This window comes from Anas platyrhynchos, chromosome 9 (assembly GCF_047663525.1).
Source record: "Anas platyrhynchos isolate ZD024472 breed Pekin duck chromosome 9, IASCAAS_PekinDuck_T2T, whole genome shotgun sequence".
Classification (NCBI taxonomy): Eukaryota; Metazoa; Chordata; class Aves; order Anseriformes; family Anatidae; genus Anas; species Anas platyrhynchos.
This window is the reverse complement of record NC_092595.1, coordinates 26324534-26346835: the sequence shown is the minus strand read 5'-3', so window position 1 is coordinate 26346835 and position 22302 is coordinate 26324534. Positions and strand designations below refer to the sequence as shown.

Sequence of the window (22302 nt, the reverse complement as noted above, 5' to 3'; positions counted from 1 at the left end):
CATGAAATAATGATTGGCATGCAACATAATATCTCTCTTTGTAGGTGTATCATTTTAAGCAAATACAATTGTTGATGGAAAATTCTTAAATTTATTTAGTCACAACTCAGATTAATGTGCTTTAATTATTTGAAGTAGCCTGAAAAGCTGCACTTTTGAACCTGACCCAGAGCTTGTGGAAGTCAGCATTTTAATTCACTGGTGTGGGAGTGAATTGGGATCTTTTTGTTTAATAACCCCAACTATAGGCAAGCTTGATTGGATGATACTCTGATCTTATTCTTCAAAAGGACTTTTGGCAAGAAAAAAATCTTTTTAAAGTAAAATACTACAGAAGCTGAACCTCTCTGGGACCACACTGTCTTTTTGTTGGGATCACCAGTAGAAGAAATGTTTTCCTGTAATTAAGACATGAAAACACCTCAGTGGGTCACCTTGTCATGATGGTGAGGTTCATGATTGCTTTGTAAAGGAAAATAATGGAATGCCATCTGGGATCATTGGGCTCAATATAAAATATAAGGTAAAGTGACAGTGAAAAGACTCACTTATGAAATTAAATCAAATGGTTGAAGAGAAATATACAGTTTGCATTCTTAAGCATTCTTAACTTTTTATGCTGAATAGTAATTGTAGACTCATTCTCTATGGCAGGAAGAGAATTCTTACTGCTCAAAACTGCAGAACGATAGGGTGATTCATTAAATCGTATATTGGAGTAGAGCATTGATAATACAAAATTATAATTTGATAAAAGAATGTGAAAATGTAGAAAAATCACATAAGTTCTTATTGTTAAGGATTGTTTTAATGGATAGGATTTACTATATTTTTTAATACTGGGCTGTTGATGTAAACTTTTTTGATTTAATACTGTGAGAAACATGCTGTACTTTTAGTTATGTTTCATCACATTTGCTCTTGGTTCAAATAGTTGGGCAGAATGTCATACAGTTTTTTAACACATGGGAACTTTGTGATCTTGACAATAAAGCAGCTCAAGGTTTTTATGTTGTTTATTACTTGAGACTGAACTGCAATGTGTGAAATGTGTTCAGTTTTTACTTTTGTAAAAACTGAAGACAAGAAGTTACTTTAGTTTCCTGGAATAATTACAATTAAAACCTTCTGCAAAATAAATTGAGAAGGCAAAATTTTCATGTAGATTTCGTCCTCTCTTTTTAGGCTGTAAAAAAATGCAACAAGAAACTTCACTGTTGGCCCCAGCTTTCATTTGTGCTTTGAAATTATGACATCTACTTGGGAGATCATAAATCTGTCAAGCCTCCACAGCAGACCGGCACACTTGATATTGTTGCCTTGGATGCCTGTTGGCAGCATCCTGAAAAGAGGGGGAATCAAGATTTGTTTGTTTTGTTTTGCTATGCTGCTTTCCCTGCCAACAGCTTCTAGCTGCTATTATGCCAAAGAACTGAGGTAATTTTATTATTCCTGATTGTTGATTATTGGCCTTATAAAATGTTTGCAACTTTTATATAGATTTAATATTTTTAACCTCACTCTTTTTTTTTTTTTCCCTAGATTATACTGCAGACTGTTTTATCTTATGTAAATGGTACTAGGGTGTGTCCTTAATCTTGGATAGATAAAAGAGTTGTTGTAACTTAAAACACAATATTGATCCCCTCTTCTTCCACATAAAAGGTGTGTTTCAGTTGAGGCCTCTTTAGAAAGGCCTCAGAACTGATTTTATTTTTCCAACTGTTCTGTGTGTAACTGTTTTTAGTAACAGTTTTGACAAAAACGTCCTCATTTTTCCCTAGCTATTTCATCCTCATTTCAGACGACTATAAACCATCACTGCCAGGTCCTTCTCTGCCAGGCAGCTTTCCAACCACTCATCACCCAGTGGTTGGGGTTATTGTGCCCCAGGTGCAGGACCCGGCACTTGGCCTTGTTGAACTTCATAGAGGTGACCTCAGCCCATCGGTCCAGCCTATCCAGATCCTCCTGCAGAGCCTTCCTACCCTCAAGCAGATCAACACATGCACCTAACTTGGTGTCATCTGCGAACTTACTGCGGGTGCACTCGATCCCCTCATCCAGATCATCAATAAAGGTTAAAGAAAGCTGGCCCCAGTACTGAGGCCTGGGGAACTCTACTGGTGACTGGCCTCCACCTGGATTTGACTCCATTCACCACAACTCTTTGGGCCCGGCTACTCAGCCAGTTTCTAACCCAACAAAGTGTATGCCTGTCCAAGCCAAGAGCAGCTAAGTGCCTGAAGTCTTACAGACCTAAACAGCGAGTGATTTTTTCTTATTCTTTTCATTATATCAAAATGACAAAGAGCTTCTACTTACCAGTTCCTCATAATTCTCTGGGTATTTGTAAGCATATGAATAAGGAAACAGTAGCAGCTGGGAATAGGAGTGAATAGTCAGATATGCTTTGATTGTAGAAAGATGTTCACGAATAAAATCAGCCAAAGCCTTGGTCTCCTTTTCAGACTCAGGTGCAGAGCCACAGTAAGTGGACTCACAGGGTCTTCTTGAGGCCCCAATACCTGGAAAAAAAATAGTAAATTTAATGAATATTTAACAAAAATGTTGGTTGTTAAGAGAGTGATTCTACACCACTTTCGTAAATATGACTTGGAAATCCTACTGACACACACATATCAGAAGAGAGAATTTCTTCTTGCATAGTTAAGACACTGGAGAACGTGACATAGTATTAAGTAAATATGCTCTGTAGTATGTATTGTGTGCATATGGGAAAAGACATGAGTATTGATGCAAAGCCCTACTTTGTCTAAATGTTTTGGAAATCATTTGCTTCAGTACTTAATCTTTTCCTTGCATATCTCCCTCAGCTCTAAGATGCTTCCGGGAGCCAGTGAGGTGAGAACCACTCAAAAGGCACCCCTCTCCACTGAGTGAAACCAATCAAAATAGAACTATTCTGGCTTCTGTTCTGAACTCTTCTGTTCATGGAAGTAGCCATACTGATGACACTAGTAAACAAGGACTGTTTTTTCCCCATATTGCCCCCAAATTTAATACAAGATATTCTACAGTGCTATATTGGTGATCTTGACTCAAAAATGAGATGGACCAACATGTAGGAGAAAACCTATAATTAAATATTTTGGCTATTGTATTCCTGTATGATTGTTGCAGCAACTGTTAGGAGACACTTACTGCACCAGCCAGCATCAAAATTCCGGTTGGGATCAGTACCAATGCAAAAGCTACCAGAATTTTTAGAGCGTGTCTTTCTCCACATACGGTCCTAAAATAAAATGGTGAAATGCAGATCAAAAGTAAGAAAAGTTTTAACCATTGGCTTAGACAGCCAGATTATTTTTTTTTTTTTTTGAGAAAGAAGAATGTACTTACATTTGTCCAAGTGTAAATGTAACCATCAATATTAAGAACAGGCAAAACATAGAAGTCCAGGTTGTTGAGAAGTCTGGTCATGACATTATCTTTTCCATAGGTCTCAACAGCCTAGTTGGAGAGAGTTAGAAAGAATTGATGTTATCTTTATGGAATGAAAACATCTCCTGTATGCATTTAAATGCCTGGGTCTAGATCAGGAATTAATGTGGTGGGCAAAGTCATGCAGGTCACTGCACCATGTGAAGTGGCAGCTCTGATGTTACATATACCTAGATGATTTAGACTGACTCATACCACACTGCTGTTGGAGAGCCATCTTACTTTGGTGGATAAATTACATGCTAAAGCAGTGTTGATTTTTGAACAGGATAATAAATACCTGGGGAGAGATTACCATCTACTAATTTCTTGTTTAAAGACAGAACAGAGTGCTGGTCCATATATCTTTACTACATCCTGTCAACTTAAAGGTTTGTTTTTATTTTAAATTATTTATTTTCAAATCATTTCCTGTTTTTGGTATCTGTTGTATAGACAAATTTCAGAACTAACAAGAATTAAAAAGCATATTTCAGAGAACATCCTTACACATTTCCAGTCATAATGTCAGGTACATGTATTATTAGGGTGGCACATTTTTTCTTGCACTTTTCCAGTCACATACATTGAATAATGTACATAAGAACATATCCTGATTGCTCATGACCTGGCACTTTGTATGCTTGTTCACAGATTTAAGTCAATGTCAACTGAATTTCCATTAATCATGGAGATTTGCTCTAAGAGGCTTGGTGAGCCCATGATTCCTTTACTCTATACAGGTATAAAGGAAAACATAAGGAGCAATGCAATGGAGAATGGCATCTATTTTCCTGTAACTAGGAAGCAGACAAGTTGGATAGAAAAGCGATATTAGATCACTAGAATTTACCCCCCCTTTTTTTTTTATTGTTATTTGTTTATTGTTTTTTGCCTTTTTTTTTTTTCTTTTCTTTCCTTTTAGATACATATGATAATCTACCTTGCTCATGTTTTTTCTGTAGTTTTTGGCTTTTATGTCTAGAAGCAATCCCAGGTGAACCACTGATGGTTTTCAGAGGACTGTGCTTTTAAAGTGTTCCTACCTATCTACACTTGAATCCACTGTGCAGAGCCTCTGTTGGTGTCAGGCACATCCATGAATTAAGTGATCATCTGGTAAAAATGTCAGCAATTCACATCACTACAGCTGTGAGAAAAATGGTAGCACATAAGGCTGTCTGCAGCCTTTTTGGAAGATAATGAAATAACATTCCCATTGACTCCACTGACATGTCACTTTCAATTTCTACTACTCATTACACAAAACCGCATGGCTGTCTGGGAAGATGGAGATTGTACTTGCCACCAATGTCTTTGCCAGCATGGCTTATTCAAGTACTTTGGCTTTCCTTTATTTGGGTTTTAAATTCCAGCTACTCATTCTGTTTGTTTAGTTTGGTTTTAAATCTTCAAGCAGAAATTGTTACAAAATTTGAGATTCGATCAGTAAGCTGTTCTGATAAGATGATCGATTCCCCGGCCTTCCCCTCCCCACCCGAAGAAGAATGTACCTACTTTCTTTACAGAAGACTGTGCAATGTTTGATAACTCCCACCTGCTTTATATTGGTGATGGTGAGAAGGAAAAGAGATATGAGGTAATTTTTTTCATTTATGGCCTGAAGTGTCCCAGCCTGAAGTGAAGCCAGTTGCACCTGTGAGGCTTTCTTGAATATATTTTAATGTTTTAGAAGCCGTTCTGTGCAACTTAACATGACAGCTCAAAGGGAAATATACACATTTCCCTATTCCTAAGTGGAGTTTAGGGAGCTTAAACTATAATCTTCCTCCTCTTGAGTGCATTCCTCAGTGCATTCTGACTGTGCTTAGCTGAGGGTAGGTTTCCATCATTCCTGTTGTCCTACTGAGAAAGACTGCTTGCAGGGAATCCAGCACCTGGTTCTGGAGAAGGCAGCTGTTTTGACACATTTGGATGCTTTCTGACATGTCCCTGAACTTTCCCTTTTTCCTGTTCGTTATGACTATGTAAAGAACATGACTACATAACTATAGTATTACTAGACTTGTTTACTTGTCTCTCACCTTCCTCTGACTACAGGTACAAAGATGAATTTACAGACTATAAGTAACCTTTTTAGTTGTTACTTACACATGCTCACGTAGTCTTAAGCTGCTCAAAGATTACAGGGCGAGATATTAAGATCTAGTTTAAGTAGTTAAAAATAGTTGCGTTTTGTAAAGCACATTTTGATTGTTAAGCTTACTGACTTCTTTCACAAACCACTGGCAGAAAGCAGGGGAGATCCACTCTCTTGCATGGAAACCACAATCCATAAAGATGGCCTTCTTATTTGTACCACTTTTTCCCAACTATGGATAAAAAACAAGATAAAACAGATTCCAAATGAGATAATTTGTATGTAGAATAAGTCAGACAGCATGTTGACCTAAAGAGTGTGAAACTTCATATAAATGTAGCATTCCTTGATTAAATGAAAGTCTATGGAGTGTTCTCAACTGTAGCTGACTGTGATATTCAAGCTAACACCATACAATCATAATGATTTTATTTGTATTAATGCAGATAAGCCTTCTCTCCCACGATTATTTGATTATTCTGCACTTATATTTCCTGTAGTGTTTCTAGTAGTTGGTCTTGTTTGGTTGGATAAGAGATGCTTATGCAATTTTGGGTGAATAATCTTAATTCTCTCATCCGTATTTAATTAATTGTATCTTATTTTTTCATAAAAGTTATTCCAAAAAATTGTACCTGATGAAGATACAAACAAATTTGTTGTTGCTAGATAGCCCAACATTTATAGATCCTGTTAGAGCAAATGGATTTGCAAATGCCAGATGGAGAGATTATAGAGATAGACCATTCACATGGCTCACAGGAGTGTTGCTAAATTTATAGTATAAGTAGTGCACAAAATATAGAGAAATCAAAGCACTTACCTTGAGAAGGTACATTGGCCGTCCTTCATATGTTTCCCCAATTACACTTCGAGAAACAAGGTCTGGGTTCTGAGCAGTAATATCCTCAGTCCAAGCAGCTATCTGTTTAATAAGGATATATTTTTAAATAATAGAAATTAATAATTTATTGATGTCTCTGTCCTCAGGTCCAGAGTAACTAGCCAGAAGAGTTTATAGATTTCTAAGAATTAATTCCTACTTAAACTAAAGTTATATATCGTGTTTTTTTTTTTTTTTTTTTTTTTCCTCCAGTGACCGTGGTTCATTGCAGACCTCTCAACCTCTCAAGTTATTGCAATGACTGCCTGAATTAGTATTTTCTGGTATGAATTTATCTAGCACTTCATGTCATTGGAGTCTGGTTGGTGGATTACAAAACCTTTTGAATGCTGACCCTACATAGGATTTAGAGATTATGGTCTTGTCATCCCTTAAACTTACTGCGAGTGCACTCGATCCCCTCATCCAGATCATCGATAAGATATTAAAGAGGACTGGCCCCAGTACTGAACCCCAGGGGACTCCATTAGTGACCGGCCTCCAGCTGGATTTGACTCCATTCACCACAACTCTTTGGGCCCAGCTACCCAGCCAGTTTTCAACCCAATAAAGCATGCGCCGGTCCAAGCCATGAGCAGCCAGTTTCTTGAAGAGAATGTTGTTGGAAACAGTGTCAAAAGCCTTACTGAAGTCAAGATAGACCACATCCACAGCCTTTCCCTCATCCACTAAGCACGTCACTTTGTCATAGAAGGAGATCAGGTTCGTCAAGCAGGACCTGCCTTTCCTAAACCTATGCTGATGGGACCTGATCACCTGGCTGCCCTGTAAGTGCCACGTGATGACACTCAAGTTAATCTGCTCCATGAACTTGCCTGGCACCGAGGTCAAACTGACAGACCTATAGTTCCCTGGGTCTACCCTCCGTCCCTTCTTGTAGATGGGTGTCACGTTTGCTAGCTGGAAGTTGACTGGGACCTCCCCTGATAGCCAGGACTGCTGATAACTGATGGAAAGTGGCTTGGCCAGTTCTTCTGCTAGTTCTCCCAGTACCCTCGGGTGGATCCCATTTGGCCCCATCGAATTGGGTACATCTAAGTGCTGTAGCAGGTCACCAACCATTTCCTCGTGGATTGTGAGGGCCACATCCTGCTCCCTGTCCCTTTCCACCAGCTCAGGGTATGGGATACGGGGTATCCAGACAGCAACTGGTTTTGATGCTAAAGACTGAGGCAAAGAAGGCATTAAGCACCTCAGCCTTTTCATTATCTTTTGTAACTAAGTTTCCACCTACATCCGGTAAAGGATGGAGATTCTCCTTAGTCCTTCTTTTTGTGTTGGTGTATTTGTAAAAACATTTTTTGTTGTCTTTAATGGCAGTAGCCAGATTGAGCTCCAGATGAGCTTTGGGCTTTCTAATTTTGTCCCTGCACAGCCTTACAACATCCTTATAGTCCTCCCGAGTGGCCCATCCTCTTTTCCAAAGAGTATAAAACCTCTTTTTTCTCCTAAGCTGAAGCCACAATTCTCTGTTCAGGCAGGCTGATATTCTTCCCCGCTGGCTTGTCTTTGGGCATGTGGGGATAGACCACTCCTGAGCCATTAAGATTTCCTTCCTGAAGAGTGCCCAGACTTCCTGGACTCCTCTGCCCTTCAGAACCGCCTCCCAAGGGACTCTGCCAACCAGTGTCCTGAACAGTTCAAAGTCAGCCCTCCAGAAGTCCAAGACTGTGGTTTTACTGGTCCCCTTCTTGGCTTCTCCAAGAATGGAGAACTCTACAATTTCATGGTCACTCTGCCCAAGACAGTTTCCAACCCCCACATCTCCCACCAGTCCTTCTCTGTTTGTGAACCGAAGGTCTAGTGGGGCACCTCCACTGTCAGGCTCACTAACCAGCTGCGTCAGGAAGCTATCTTCCACGCTCTCCAGAAACCTCCTAGACTGCTTTCTCTGGGCTGTGTTGTGCTTCCAGGATATGTCAGGGAAGTTGAAGTCCCCCACGAGAACAAGCGCTGATGATTTCGCAACTTCTGTCAGCTACTCTTCATCAGTCTCCTCATCCTGGTTCGGCGGTCTATAACAGACCCCAACCAGGATGCTTGCCTTGTTGGCCTTCCCACTGATCCTAACCCATAGTGACTTAACCTTATGATTCCCAGCCTCAAGTTCCACAGCATCAAAACACTCTCTAATATAGAGAGCCACACCACCACCCCTTCTGTGCTGCCTGTCCCTTCCGAAGTGCCTATAGCCAGACATTGCAGCACTCCAGTCATGAGAGTGGTCCCACCACGTTTCCGTGATGGCAACCAAGTCATAGCCTGCCTGCTGCACGATGGCTTCCAGCTCCTCCTGTTTGTTACCCATGCTGCGTGCATTAGTGTAGATGCACTTCAGTTGGGCCATTGCCTTCTCTCCCAGCCTTACCATTGTTATCCTTGGCACAGCTCTAACAAGCCTTGTTTCAGCCCTGTCCCCCTTCTTACCTAGTTTAAAGCCCTCTAAATGAGCCCCGCCAGCTCCTGGCCTAGGATCTGTTTTCCCCTTAGAGATAGGGACCCGTCTGCAGCCATCAGGCTGGGTGCCGAGTAAAGTGCCCCATTGTCAAAAAAACCCACAAAATTTCTGTGTTGGCACCAGCCTCCGAGCCATGTGTTTATCAGGTGGACTTTCTGTGTCCTCCCTCCCTGCCACCGTAGGGATAGACGAAAACACCACCTGTACTCCCACTCCATCCACTAGCCATCCCAGTCCCCTAAAGTCCTGTTTGATAGTCTTCAGGCTTTTCTCCTCAATGTCATCACTGCCAGCCTGGACTATCAAAAGAGGATAATAGTCAGAGGGGAGAACCAGGTTGGGAAGCTTTCTGGCAATGTCCCTGACCCTGGCCCCAGGAAGGCAGCAGACTTCTCTACAGGTGGGGTCAGGCCAACAAATAGGGCCCTCTGTTCCCCTGAGAAGGGAGTCGCCTACAACAATCACCCTTCTTTCTGTCTTGGTGGAGGTAGTCCTGAGGCGTGGAGTCAACTTCCTTGCCCTAGGCACCCTCCTGGGTAGACCTTCTACCTCTTCTTCACCTACCGGACTCTCAAGCTCCAGGGCCTCAAATCTGTTGTGTAAGGGCACCTGGGAAGGGGAGGCTGGCAGGAGGGGGCTTTGCCTGTGATGTCGAGCTTGTCCTTCAATCTATTCATTATTTAAGGGAAATAACTAGCCTTTATTATTTTAATATTTGAGCAGACTCCCTTTGTACCAGGTGCCTTCAGATGTTCACAAAAAAAGTCATCACATCCATACAAAAAAGCATTTCTACCCAAAGAGTCACAAACTAAGACAGGAAACAGCAGATGGATCTAGACAGACTGGCAAGGGAACATTAGAAATAATAGTCGACACTATGGATGATGGTGTTTTATAACCTTAGCAGAGTCAGAGAAGCTTTTGTTCTTATTTTTAGATATCCTTATAGAAGCAGGATTTAATTAATGAATTATTTTTATGAGAGTTCAGGAGGAGGAAAATTATTTAGTTCTGTATGTATAGTTCTATATATTTCTGTATACATGTAGATCTATAAATATCACCCGGTGAGAAAGCACAAATTTTATTGTTTGAAAATGTAACAGGTAAGCCAAAGATCAGCACAGAAATGAAAAGTTCTTTCAAGGAAAAACAGGAAAGAGATATTCTCATACTTGTGAGTATGCAAGTATGCGAGAATTGCGGGTTGCATACTTGCAACTGTGATGCAATGGATATAAGGAGCCGCTGCAAAGATGTAAAGTGGGGGATGACATGGTCAAGACTATGTGTCAGGAAAAATCAGCATGGCTGTGAAGAAAGGAGGGAGAGGGGAGAGCTTATGGTGGAAGATGAAGATCTACAGTTGTGTCAGGGGATAGAATCAAGTTGTTGCTGAAACACTTTTTAACAGAAGAGATAGGAGAAAGAGGGAAAAGGAAAGTAAATTGGTAGTGAAGCATGTTAGCCTGCCCACTGGATTTCTGCCAGAATTTCCCACAACTCTGGGAGCAGTAGAGAAAATATTTATAGGTTGTGATGGGTTGTGCAGATTAGCTGTGTAATGAGTGAAGGAGAAGAGAGAGAGTTTGGAGAAGGAGTTATCATATTAATGGATGGAACAGAAGAGGAAAAGGGGAGAAGGCTGGAAGAATATCAGAAGCCATTCTGATGGCCAAGTTACCAAGCTGATGAACTTCCACACTTTACCTGTTCCCAGGTGTTGTACTTTTCATAGCTGTGACTGGTGCTACGAGCTTTGCTGTCAAACTGAGCATCCAGTGCAGTCTTCAGGTTGTTGATCAGAACTCTGCAATAAGCCACCATGAAAAGTGGAAATAGAGACATGCACTTTACTAGCAGGAAATCAAGAACCAGTTAGATATTTAAGAATCTGCCCAGAATTAAGGCCATGTTGAATGTGAAGTGAAATATGGGGGCCTGATTTATGGCCCCCATTTGAAAATAACACAGTAGGTTCAAGTTTCAACCTACTTCCTGCCTCATCCTTGCTGACAATGTTTGTGGAGCAATAGCTTCATCCTAACTATTACCTGCCTACTTAATGCCATCCCAGCAAACCTCCAGGGTGCCAACAGTTTGATTTAGGAAGAATGCTGAAACAACAGAATGTAGGAAACCAGCACTGCAACTGAAATCAGCCTTCTTTCCTTCGGACTAATCTCATGTTACCAGATTGCCTCTGCCTTGAGAGGAAAAGAACTCTTTCTTGAATTGTTGGCACTGAAAGACAGACTGCAGCACCATCCTGCAGCAATGCTGAGATGTTTGCCTGATTAATTTCTTTGTTAAACCAAGCTTCCAAAGTTTAGATGCATGTTGCGGGTGGCATGATACATCCTCCAAACTACTTTACTGCTTGTAAGGTGGGCTATTAAAGTAGCAACACACCACAGTAAGAAAAATGCAGCATCCTACTGCATTGGCTGAATTTCTCCTGTTCCTCTTTTCCTGGGGCTTATACAAAGGTATACCTCATCACCGAGCATAGTCTTGAGAACCTTTTGCTAATATCTCAACCTTGACTATCAAGGAAATGAACTTTTCTAATGTTTCCAATGCTTGTCTTAATATTCTTACAAATTTTTACTCGTTCAAGATACATGTATGTCCTTGATCATCTGTGATTTGTATGGAAGAGCAGGAGGCCAGTTTGTGAGGCACCACCAACCTTCAGAACAAACAGTGCAAATGACTACACTGACATTTCCATGGCACTGTAGCTGCACTTCAAAAGAAGTGTAACTGCTTGGATTGTCACAAGGACACTCCACTAAAGTTTGTCAGGGACACCTTCCAGACATTATGGCCCTTTTGCAATCAAAAGATTTGTGCATGGACCTGAGGGAGTTCAATAACGTCATAAGAAAAACTAGCATATGTATAGTAACTCCTCCTTTGGGTAATACTTCTGGGTATTACATTTTGAAATATTTGAGCTTAATTGCTCTTTCTTTGGAGAAATCACTGTCATGGATCTGCTATATGACTTGTGTCCAGTTCTCTTCACTCCCTGGGTCCTTCACCAGCAGCTGTCTTCTTTTTTGTCATCAGTTGTTGTGTTTTTGTCCCTCTAGCTATTGTTTTCTAGCTTAGACAACTCAGTGAGGAGCCTCTCATGAATGCTCTTGGGACTCACCATTTTCTGGCTTTAATTCACTCATAGTATCATGTGAACTTTTCTGATGCGCTTTCTGGCTCTTTCTAGACCTTTGCTGCATTTTGTCTTAATGGTAAGCCCTTTTTGTCCCCAGCGCACTGCAGTGAGCTTTCGCCTTGGGGAAATGTCTGATAGTAAGTCCTTGCTTCTGGTCTCCTACCCCTATCAATATATCACCTTATCCCTTTAATGAAGAGCAGGTACAGTCTGTTTGAACTGCCACAGGAAATCTGAGTGCAGTAGAGGCATCCACAGGAGGCAGAAAGTTTGTGACAGGAAGATGAGTTGACCAATAATGAAAAGATTAAACACATTTTACCCAGTTTTTAATCTCCTCCCACTCAAAATACAGTAGTGAGAACAAACTTACCTATACTCCACTTTGTTTTCCTTCAAAAGATGTTCAACCTCAAAAACCTTGTCAGCTTCAACTCGGAAATCAACTTGCATTTTTGGCTTTACCAGCGTGACATAGTCTGGCTGCCAAAAATCAACCTGAAAGAAGGCCAAACAAATATATGAACTAATAAATACATACATGTGGCTGTGAGTTTTAGGTAAGTGTATGTGTAATAGTTATGTTGACTGTGATTAGTACAACAAATTTAATTCCTGTATTACACTGAATTGGTCTTGCTTGACAGAAATATCGACCTAAGTTTTAAACATAACTTGATTAACAAGATTTTATTTGATCCTCCAATTTATACGGCAGATTTCTGGAAACAGTGGTGACAATTTCACAAATACCAAGTATTAACTTGATTTTTGTGTGTATTCCATTTTTTAACTTTTATGTTACTTAATAGGGACTGCACTGATCTTGCACGGTGTCAAAAATCAGTGCTTAGTTTTCTGACTAGGGATGCTCACACCTATAAAATCCAACTCATTGACTCATTGTAAAGATGATCTTTATATTGCTAGTAGATGTGGCATATAAATTCACAGAAGACCCCAGTCTGAGACTGAACAGTGCAGTGTTAGTGTTGTGCAGATATTGAGCTCCACCTCTGACCAGTTACTAGTTGCAAGTGCATACATTTGTACAGAGTACATGTTTGTACATGCTTGACTCTAAACAGTATACTTTGCTGGAGTAAAGGTTGCTAATCCAAATAAGGGTATTTAAATATACCCTCTCCTTGGTGTCTGAACAAAACATTATCATCTTAGAATTAAAATAATATAAGCAGAGAGCAAGATCTTCTTAATGTTACAATAAATTGGTAATCCCAGTTTAAGACAATTAGAATTTTCTGATAATTGATATAATTTACTTCATTTTATTTTTGTTATTGCCTTCTTTTGTTTAATACTCTTTAATGCTTTGATCATACTAAGTACCTTACCATTCCTTACTTTTGGCTTAGTAGGACAGTTGTAATCTGTTATTTCAAGTGTGCCATAAAGGTGTTCTTGTTTTCAAAATTGAAACAGAAGAAAACAAGTATTGTTGTAAATCAAATGGAAGGTAGCTCTGATATCCATAAGAATATTCTGAACTTCATTTGAAAGAATCTGATGCAAAGGAGAATGGAATTTTAGAACATATGGAACATTGTCTGCTCTGAGTATCCTGAACAGTCTTTTTCTATTACTACAGCATCTGAACACATATGGATTTCTGAATGCTGTGCAAAATTTATGGTTATCTTTATGACTTTTTTCATTCTTTGTACATGTTCTATTTGAGGTGTTCGTATATAAGCATTAGACAGGAATGGCCTCCCAGCTATAGTAGAGGGAGACTATGGCTATTTACATACTTTACATATATCAGCTGGGAAAGACTGTTGCCTGTATAAGTATTTTCAAGACTCATTTCACTGAAGTTGGTATGAGGAGTCTGCCTTTGAAAGATGCTGTTTAGTTCAGAATGGATAAATGACAGTGCTATTACTATTTCAGATATTATTTCAAGATCTCTAGATTAGAGACCTATTAAAAGCCAACAGGAACAAAGCTGTTTTACCATCCTAGTGCCTTTTCAGCCTTTCATCTCCTAAAAGTAAATGAAATTGGGGCTGGTAGGCATATTCAGAAACCATGAAACTTTAAGTGAGATGACTATTCCAGTATATACTGCTACATCACTCCTAAGTGATTGTTTTGTACAATAATGGTAGCTCAGTAATCTTTTCTTTGGTTAAAAGAAAACAATCTCTTTATCCTACAGACTTGGAAGCAAACGTGGTATATTACTTTTCTTAATACTGGCAGCAACATACCAGTAGTATGTTCTTCTATAGAGTACTGGTTCAGCATGCTATACTAGCCTGCTGCTGATAGTTCTCCACATCTGCACTGCATTAAAAATACCATCCTTTCATGCTACAGATAATGGTGTCTTTTTCACCAACAGCTATTTTACAACATCAAAGCTGAAGAGAAATATTGAAAACACATTTGCTGTCTTTATTGTTTTTTCTCATGTCATTATGTCATCGTATATCTACATCAAGGTCACTATGAAAAAATGCAGCTTGGTTTGAGAGAAAGAAAACTTTAAAGCAAAGTCAGTGAAGAAAAGATGACAGGAGAGGCTAGAGGCCAAAGAAAAGTTCAATTTGTTGGGAGCACAGATTTTTAGATTATTTTCATGAACAAAACATTTTGCCTATAATGCTAAAAATTCTTATACTTGGAAGTTGCATGTTTAATCTAATACATTCTTGAAAGAACTCTACAAGGAATATATAATTTCAAATTAACTTATTTAATTAATAAATCCTGGTGGGCACTTTGATGTTCTAGCTGGGTTAACTGGACTTTCTAGGAAGGCATTGGAATGTATTTATGTAACTAGCTTTACCGCCTTGTCTGTTTCTTCTGAAGAAACAGTCCTAATGCGATGAATGGATTAGGCCTTTATTTCAGTAGCATGTTTTTTTTAATTTATTTATTAAATATTCATTAATTGAGGAAAACAAGAAACATTCTTTATGCATGCAATAGAGCTCCTTCCTCAAGTTATTTTACCTGCATTTTGCTGGCAAGGGAATTGATGATTTCCACCTGGCCCTCATTCTGTAGAATCACACGAAACACCATATGGCTGAAAGGAGAAAGAAAGGTAGATTTTAAAAAGGTAGGTCAAATGAAAGTCTTTTAGCTTATGGAGAAGAAGGTCTGCAAATATAAACTCTGTGTCATTACATACCCATCAAAAGCAAGATTGTTCGGATAAGCAGACACAGCTGCAGCACCCAGGAGAACCAAGAAGGCCCACATTATTTCAAAGACGAAAACCACATTTTCAGTTCTTCTAGGCTGCTTTTATAAATTTGTTTTGTCCTCCTTTTTATCAAAAATACACCAGAACAACCCACTAATCAGCTGACTGATTATTCCTTTGGCCATGTTTTATTTGCATACTATTTCTAATGTTTGTTTTAATTCACACCTGTGAAAACAGCTGAAACTCTCAAAGGTGTGGGGGGAGAGTGCTAAGGAATCTCACTACTTGAGCTGAATAAACTTGTGATTTGAGAAACTTAATTTAATTTTGTTCTTTTCTGTTATTTGTGGAATTTTTAATTTATTTATTTTTGTTCAAAATTTGGGTGCTGGATTACAACCTTTATTTACTTTATACTTTTTACTTTTATTTATTTACTGTATTTATTTACTATATTATCACCTTATGTAATGGCAGACATCTATAAGATGTTGTTGCAGTGTGATCAGTCATCTTAATCACACCGCTCTGTCTCTTGTCCCAAATGGACTGGGGCTGACTGACAGAGGAAGAGGAAATACAGCTTGGACGTATGAATCATCCTTTTTTTTCCCAACAAAGGGGAAAGGTACTAAACTTGTTCACTGCTCAATTGCCTCTCTCCAAGTAAATCAGATGTCTGCAGAACTGAAGGTGTAGAAATTTCTAGTCACAGTAGAGTTGTACACGTACTTCACATAATATATTCACTGATTCTTGCATGTTCTCTAATTTAGTCATGTGAGAATCAGAGGTAAACATCTTTAAATTAACTACAGTAGGAATGACCTGTAGGCCAAGATAGTATAAAATGTTGTCACACAAAAACATTTTTATTTTTTCCTTTCATGTTGTGCTTAAAATGTCTGAGAATAGTGGATTTGTATCATGCTAAGTGCTTGCATCTGCTTAATTTTCATTAACTTGTACTTGGCATTAAATGTTACATTAATTGTCTGCTGGTGCTGTGACCTGAGGTGACTGATGTTTTTGAAAGGCAGCCCCTAAAAGAATCAGTGTATAAATATATAAAAAATGAAAATTGAGCTCAATTCTGTTACACCTAAGAGACCTGGTAGATTCCAGGGTTTCAGACACAGACAATCTTGAAGATGTTTTCTGACACCATGTCTGCTATTTTGCAGGAATCTGCATATATGTGTTTAATATAATGTGTGGAAATGAAATATATTAGTCTCAGAATAAAAGATATAGTGACAGTTTCAAAGTGCAGAAAGTTGTATTGTTGATGACCATTTTAAGGATGACTGTGGCATCAGACACTGCACTTTTAAAATGAGGTTCTCTGGAGTCAGCTCAGTAAAGCTGCAGCAGCCTAATATACAGAGTATCCAATAAAAACGCTTTAAAAATCAATGTACCAAAAATGCAGCAGTTCATACTTAACAATATGACCCATGATAAATATGTTCTTAAAAGGAGATTCCAAAACTACTGAACCTGCTTATTCAAAAGCTGTGTTTGCCAAATCATACAGTTTGAACTTACTTTACAATTAATGACCTAATTTGTAGCACTGCAGGCTCTTGCCCTGCAATAATCTTAGTGAAGTCTCTAAGAAGGATGACAGCAGGAGTTATTCTGACAGAATGCCAAAACAATACTGCAAAGTCTTCAGAAACTTCAGTTTAAAGTTGATGAGATCTACGGAATTAGATAAAATGGTCTGGTCCCATGAACACTGCAACAACAATAATGTGAAGCTGATCAAGCCCAGATCTTGCAATGAATAAATGATCATAAGAAGTAATCAAACAAATGTCAACATTCCCTGTTGAGCACTGAGAAACATCTTGGAAATAGAAGACTGCCAGATTTCAATGTCTGAGTTTACTTTTAAGATTTATATTTTTTTCATGCAGTTGGAGATATATATATACATATATATATATATATATATATATATTTTTTTTTTTTTTTTTTTCCTTTTTCCAGTCACTGACACAGCATTAGTGCCATAAGCTACTGAGCTGGTGAGCTGGTAAGAATTTCTGAATATTATAATTTCTGATGACAGTCTTTTCTGTTTCCATCACAGACTAGGTCAAAAAGGAATCAACCAAACAATGACCTGGAATATTATTTAAATTTTTCATTTTGCATCTCAGGATTGATGGTTAACTGTTAGATGAGCTCATAAACTAGCTCTAAGCACTGTTTTTTTTTTGTTTTTTTTTTTTTTTTTTCTTCCCAACTGTATAATATTTGTATGATAAAGATATGATAAAGAAGTGATTTCTTCAGTTTTAGGAATAAAAATACTCTGGTATTCCACTTGAAAAACTTATGAAGGTTAAGTGCAAACTGATAAAAGGAAAAAATATGCATCAGGGTTACCATTTCAGAAGCATCCTTTAAAGAAGCATTCTATTAAAGCCTTTCATCCCATTTGTTGTCAAACTGAGTCCAAAAGTCTGATGCTAAACAATACCTCTTTTTCTAGGAATTCTCAATATTTATAGATATCATGAATCAGATAGTTTGTTGACCTATTAAAAAAAAAAAAAAAAGAAAAGAAAAAGTCTACTATCTTTTAGTCACAAAATATTGCCAGTTTTTATAATCTTGGACTGACAAATTTGCCTTCTTAATACTGTTTGATATTTATTAATTTCCAAAGCATCAGTGAGAAACTTCTCGATGCCCAAATCATAACCCTGTTTATGTATGTCTTCACAGAATCACAGAATCATCTAGGTCTCGATGTCATGTAGCAAAATCCTAGCATGTGCTCCAGACCAGCCACATGTGTTTGAATTATGGGGACCCTCTCACCACCATTATTTAGTAATATGTTTTTATGGCTAATATTAGTTTTGAAGAGTGACATTATTGAATATATTCTGAAGACCTCTGAGAGTACTTTGAAGATGCTGGGATCAGCAGAATCACTACTCCAAACTTTGCTGGTATTTTCTTTGTATTTATATATTATTTATATAAATAAACATTCGTATTTATATTTATATATGTATATATAATTTATATTATTTATATATTTATTTTATGTATTTATATATTATTAATATTGCATCTTGTAATTCATCAAAGGATTTTTCAACTTGTGTGCCTTCGGACATGCTTATAGCCTACTGTTTTGGTAGCTATGTGTAGGTATCTTCTCCCTCACCCCAATTATACATGTAGATGCAGTTTAACATGTGAGCAGGAACTGGGAGAGGGAAGAGTGAGAGTGATGAGGTCTAGGCTAGGGACCACAGAGGTAGGTCTCATGACTTAGGAGTGTTTATACTTCTGCTATTGACTCATCAGGTGAGAAACAAAATGTGTAATTGTTATTTTGCAGGGTCAGTGGATTCTTGCAGGGTACCTCCTGTGGGATTTTTTTTTACCATTGTTTAGGATTAAGAGTGAATGTATTCCAGCTTTATCATATGACCACTGAATGAATGGCTTAGCGTTCAGAAAATATTTTATATCCTTAGCTAGAGGATGTTTGTGCATACTATTTGAATTCCTACATGCTTGAAAAGAGTGTGAAATATACTGAAATATAAGCAATGTATTGGCAGTGCCAGAATTCCCTGAAGCCAAGCACCAAGAATCTAACTGTTTAGTGCCAAGCAGAAAAAAGACATTTAACGAAGCATTTAGGACTAACCTCACAGCCATTTGTTATGGATGTCTTCTGTTTAACTACCTTGTCCTTGGGATGCCATGTACAAGGCTGTGGTGGATTCTCATACTCGAGCATACTCTGGCATCTGTAAGACTGGCTGCATCATGGCAGGACTCAGCAACAGCTCAAAGGTCCAAAAAACTTAAGGTCCCTCCCCTTAAAATTCTTAAGGCATTGAAATCATCACGTGGCGTGTAGTGAGACATCATGCCTATACTGAACAGATCATAATCTAAAAAAGTACAAGAATAACCAGACACTCAGCACCTTACTGATAGGAACCAGGTCTTTCAACTTCTTGCTGTATCTGATGAGTTTCTTTTCTGGTGTGGATCAGCACACCATTTACACCTATATAATGTTTCCATCAATGCCAGAACCAGATGCTGCTGAAGTGGGTGCTAGAGCTATACTGTAAGGAGATACAAGAGTATCTGCCCACTGCTGACATCTCTCCAGGATATCTAATATGGGTTGTTAGCACATTGTCTTTCTCAGTATTCCTCAGTTCCAATTCTGGGCTCCACAGGGGACTGAGGGTAAATCAGGCTGTCAGTGTGCAATCATCCACTTCCAGTTTTAACATATGGATTTAGACAGGCAGACGAATCTCCATTTCATCTCATTAAATGTGATCCAGATAGTGATGTTGTATTGGAGCTAACACAGCACAGCAGGGTGACCATGAGTGGGAGTAAAGAGAGATTAAATGTAACGGAAGAGTCTAGGCTGCATCAAAAACACCAGCAAGATAGGTTCAAGGAAGAGAGTGGACTGAGTGCAATGGCTCTATTCCACACTGAGGCTTAACTGAAATTCCTTTTTACAGCTTGCTGAGTAATTTACTGTTCTGTTTTGTTATTTGTGTGTATTGTCCTTCGTGGATGAGGTAAATCATGAACATTCTTCTCCTGTATAGCTTGTTTGTGATCTTGATAATGTTTGTTTGTGACTTGATAATGTTTGAAGCTTGTTTGTGACTTGATAATGTTTGAAGCTCAGCACTTAGATACATTACCTTCAGCTCTGAATGATTTTGAAATCTGGTGCCCTTTGCTGAAAGGCAGGTTGTATCAACCACTGCTAGACCTGGGAAAAGGTCAGGGAGTTCTACCATTTCAGAAAAACAAGACTGTAGAAATGAACAAATTTTCTTAGTCTGCATTTAGTGAAGAAAGATAAATTTACAAGCTTCAGAAGAAAGTGGAACTCCACTGAAAGCAAGGAGGCTTCAGCTAATTATCTGTCTTCAGTAAAATAAGTTCCCTCTTCTTTTTTACCACCAGAGCTTGGAGATAATTTGGTGGTGTCATATTGTTAAACATACAGACTAACAAAGAAAAAACTATGAAACCAAAAAGATAGATCAAGTGTTACAAATTAGGTATTCTGTACACCAATTTGCTCATTTAATAATATGTTCCCTTTCAAAAGACTCATGGTTCTTAGTTGATAAGAAATGTTCATAAAACTCTTCCCAAAGCAACTTGTTTGACTAATAATATATACTGGGATGTCATTATTAAAACACGTTAGTTGCAAAAATCATAGCGATAGCTCGTTCACTTTAAGTGTACGGGGTAGTAAATTAATCTGAACAAATTAATCTTGGCACTGTTTGTTCTTCTGTGAATATGTAAGTAAACAAAGCTCAAATTTAGAGGAGACCCTGTCTGATTTAGGCATTTTTATTAGCTATTTGTGAGATAGGAAAAAATAATGAAATCAAATTCATGCTACTGAAGTGTGTGGAACCAAATCTGATTGAGGCATGGATTTCTGTCTAGACGAAAAAGCTCCTTTTATTCACAGAAATAAGTCAATGGCTAAAGACAAAACTGGGCTTCTCAAGAATGAATAATTTACTATTTTTCAGTAACTGGTAGACTTCACAGCATAAAGAAAAAAACATATGGAGTGCAAACAATTTTCTCATGTAGACACAGTGTAATCTTATTTTCATGAATTTGTCTGGAAATTAATTCAGTCATGCAATTCTGCTAAATTTGTATGAAAGTGGTCTTGTCAAGGAAAAGAAGCAAGCTGTGGAACATAAAACAGCAATGTTCCTGGGAAATACGTTGGTCTATACATGTAGAAATGTTTAGGCATTAGAGATGATAAGATAGTGGCTTTAAATTCGGTGTCCAGATTCTGCTGTATTATGCTCATGCAAGTCTGTATCATTAAATTGAATTGTTCTTCCCCTCTTCCCAACCCCCCTTTTTTTTAATGGTGGAGTATAATTGAAACAATATTATTTTTACCAACTTGGTTAGAAGCAGTTTATAAAACTCTACATTGTAATACAGCTATCCCAAACACTGGGACTATGCAGGTCCAATTTCGGACAGAGGCTTTTTGCTACTAATTTATGGCTGCTTCTTACTTGTGTTTCTCTGCACTTCCCACTCTCCAACCCTGAAATCACATCTGCTGGGAAGGGGTGAGGGAGGAGAGAGAGAGACCATGCTTTGATCTGCTACCTCCTGAAACATCACATCTACCTGAAATCCTTATATTTTATGTGAATTATTTAAACTTTTTCTCAAAAAAGATACATTTTGATGTGGAAATGTTGCTGTAGTACTTCATGGAAGTAGTTCAGAAGGGAGTTGACTAAAAGCACTTCTGGAATTTTACCTAGGTCCAAGGGGACAATAAGATCTGCTTTTCCTTATCCTATCATTGTGATCTGATTTCCATTTTGAATGGAAAAATCCTATAAAGATTCATTGGTCCTGCTGTGCAGAGCTTCATGATATTTAAAAGAAGAGTAGATTTATAGGCTTTCTAAGATTTTTTACAGATGGGAAGTTTGCATTTGTCTTCAAGGTGAGTTATAGTTCATACTTTTCTTCTTGTAGAATTTGTAGGAGCCTGTTGGGATGGTGACATTTCCAAACCTGTATAATACCTCTGTGCTAATAAATGGAGCACGGAGCTGCGATGCCTAATATTTCAGGCTTTTGAGCTCATGAGTCTATGTGGCACAGGTCAAAGCACTGCAATTTTGATGCAAACTTGCTGTAGGGTTTTCCGCAGATTCAGGGTAAATTAATATGCCTGTTGAAACTGGTATATTAAAGGTTGCTGTAATATGCTCAGCATTTCCATTATATGGTGTGGAAGAAATGAGAAAATTACTTTGGCTTAAAGCTTTACTGTCAGCAAAATGAGGACATCTGGGCTGGAAATACACATGTGTGTGTGTGTATTTGTATACATATATATGTATATATATATATATATATGAAACATCTTTTGTAAGACTTGGCATCAATGTAGTTCAAATTGGGTGGCAAAGCAGTTGGCTGCAACACATGGACC

The 22302-nt window shown here is 38.3% G+C and overlaps 1 protein-coding gene and 1 long non-coding RNA gene across 6 annotated transcripts in view; one reads left to right on the top strand and one right to left on the bottom strand.

Moving 5' to 3' along the window:
• CPB1 (carboxypeptidase B1) overlaps positions 1 to 22302 on the bottom strand; it is a 73349-nt gene that overhangs the window by 7235 nt on the left and 43812 nt on the right. For 4 of the 5 annotated variants that reach the window (XM_072042334.1, XM_072042333.1, XM_038183658.2 and 1 more), the window contains exons 3-10: positions 15074 to 15149; positions 12462 to 12586; positions 10621 to 10720; positions 6369 to 6470; positions 5676 to 5777; positions 3364 to 3474; positions 3166 to 3256; positions 2326 to 2528 (exon numbers count right to left, since the gene is read on the bottom strand). In XM_072042334.1, the coding sequence (XP_071898435.1) occupies positions 2326 to 2528; positions 3166 to 3256; positions 3364 to 3474; positions 5676 to 5777; positions 6369 to 6470; positions 10621 to 10720; positions 12462 to 12586; positions 15074 to 15145 (906 nt within the window). In that variant the 5' untranslated portion in view covers positions 15146 to 15149. Of the gene's footprint in view, positions 1 to 2325; positions 2529 to 3165; positions 3257 to 3363; positions 3475 to 5675; positions 5778 to 6368; positions 6471 to 10620; positions 10721 to 12461; positions 12587 to 15073; positions 15150 to 15254; positions 15326 to 22302 lie in introns of those variants that run through there. The other variant, XM_038183656.2, reaches the window with a different exon arrangement.
• On the top strand, positions 1159 to 21170 carry LOC119717715 (uncharacterized). The gene is made up of 4 exons (XR_005267838.2): positions 1159 to 1437; positions 6642 to 15900; positions 17268 to 17313; positions 18012 to 21170. It is a non-coding gene; the product is annotated as an uncharacterized lncRNA (long non-coding RNA).